Raw genomic sequence first — 1,671 nt, 5'->3', positions numbered from 1 at the left:
GCCACCTTAGGTGTATGTGGCTGGTGTCTTAGCCGCTTAAGCCACAGGCCCCAAGCTGATGAACTACTTTTTAATCTCTTATGAAAGCTCTTAAGATCTACTTTTTCAGTTTGATGCTCTATAATTTCATAAGGATATATCTAAGTGTCATTGTGCTGGATACTCACTTAACCCTTTCCACATAAGGACTGCAAAGTTCTTTTGAATTATTTCTTTTTTTTTTTTCCTTTGAGACAAAGTTTCACTCTAGCACCCTGACTAGAGTGCTGTGGCTATGAGCTCATAGCAACCTCAAGTTATTGGACTCAAGTGATCCTTTTGCCTCAGTTTTTCTATTTTTAGTAGAGACAGAGACCAGAGCTCAGGCTGGTCTCAAACTCATGAGCTCCTGCAATCCACCTGCCTCAGCGTCCCAGAGTGCTAAGATTATATGTGTGAGCCACGCCTTTTGCATCATTTCTATGATAATTTTCTCCCTTACTTTTTCTCCATTTTCTCTCTGGAAGCCCCATAATTCAGAGTTTGGAATCTCCTTCATTTTATCCTTTAATCTTTTCTTCCAGATTTCCTGTGTTTTTGTTTTCGGAGTTAAGTTATATTTTAAAGTGTTATATTCAAGGTTTAGTCCACCTGCAGTTTGGCATTTGGGGAAGTGGTTACCTTGAAAATTGTGACCTCCATGCCCAGGATCTTGGAATAAAACATGGTGGTATCTTTAATGTTCTTTACTGTCATCACAATGTGGTCAAGTCTATGGATGACACATGGGGAAGGCGTATGGTTGTTGTACCTCCATGACTTAAAAAAAAAAAAAAAAGATTAGAAGAGCCCACATTGCCACTGTTCACTTCTATGTTTCTTTCTCATCCCTTCTCCTCCCCTACCCTCTCCAATTACTACACTTCCTCCTCACCCCCATTTCAAGGGCAAGCCCTGAGAGAAACTTTGGTAGAGTTTTATTGCCCATATGTGGATTCACAAGAATCCACGGGTCTGCCATGACCACTTTCCACTTTCTCTTTGTCCTTCTAGAGAGATGGGGTGAATATTAGGGGAGTGGAGACGAAGACCAAACCCTCCCTTGTTTTCCCTAGTCTGGAATTCATCTCTTTTCTAAGAAATGAGAAGACACAGAAGAGGCCCAACCCTGTGAGCACGAACCCTGCAACTTTGGCTGCAGAGGACAGGACAAGGAAGCATCTCAGATGAAAAAATTTCTGGGCCTGTGTATTTACACATCCACCTTGACGCTTAGTGGGAGGACATACTTCTCCCTCTCGATTACTTCCCTCCAGATCTTTGACTTGCACTCTTTAGTAATTTGTATGTTTAGATTATATCTGCTATAGGATTCCAAGGTGCCTATGATCTGGCACTATAGGTAATAGAGTATAGTGGTGGAAACAATGGACTCTGCAGCAAGACTGACATTTAATTAATTAATCTCTCAGTGGCTTTATTTCCCCTTCTATAAAATAGTCATGATTTTATACATGTCTTAGAGGATATTTATGACCATTAAAAAACAGAATTGTAGGCTCGGCGCCTATAGCTCAACCGGCTAAGGCGCCAGCCACGTACACCTAAGGTGGCGGGTTCGGATCCCCAGCCCGGACCCGCCAAACAACAATGACGGCTGCAACCAAAAAATAGCCGGGCGTTGTGGCGGGC

The 1,671-nt window shown here is 42.4% G+C and overlaps 1 protein-coding gene across 1 annotated transcript in view; it reads right to left on the bottom strand.

The window, feature by feature from the left end:
* Nucleotides 1-1,671, bottom strand: part of GLOD5 (glyoxalase domain containing 5) — a 12,355-nt gene that overhangs the window by 7,481 nt on the left and 3,203 nt on the right. The window contains exon 2 of the mRNA XM_003799647.2: nt 661-798. Within this exon, the coding sequence (XP_003799695.1) occupies nt 661-798 (138 nt within the window). The remainder of the gene's footprint in view (nt 1-660; nt 799-1,671) is intronic.

This window comes from Otolemur garnettii, unplaced genomic scaffold (assembly GCF_000181295.1).
Source record: "Otolemur garnettii isolate 467f Iridium unplaced genomic scaffold, OtoGar3 scaffold00153, whole genome shotgun sequence".
NCBI lineage: Eukaryota > Metazoa > Chordata > Mammalia > Primates > Galagidae > Otolemur > Otolemur garnettii.
Note: the sequence above shows the minus strand (reverse complement) of the source record. Positions and strands in the feature narration are given on the sequence as shown.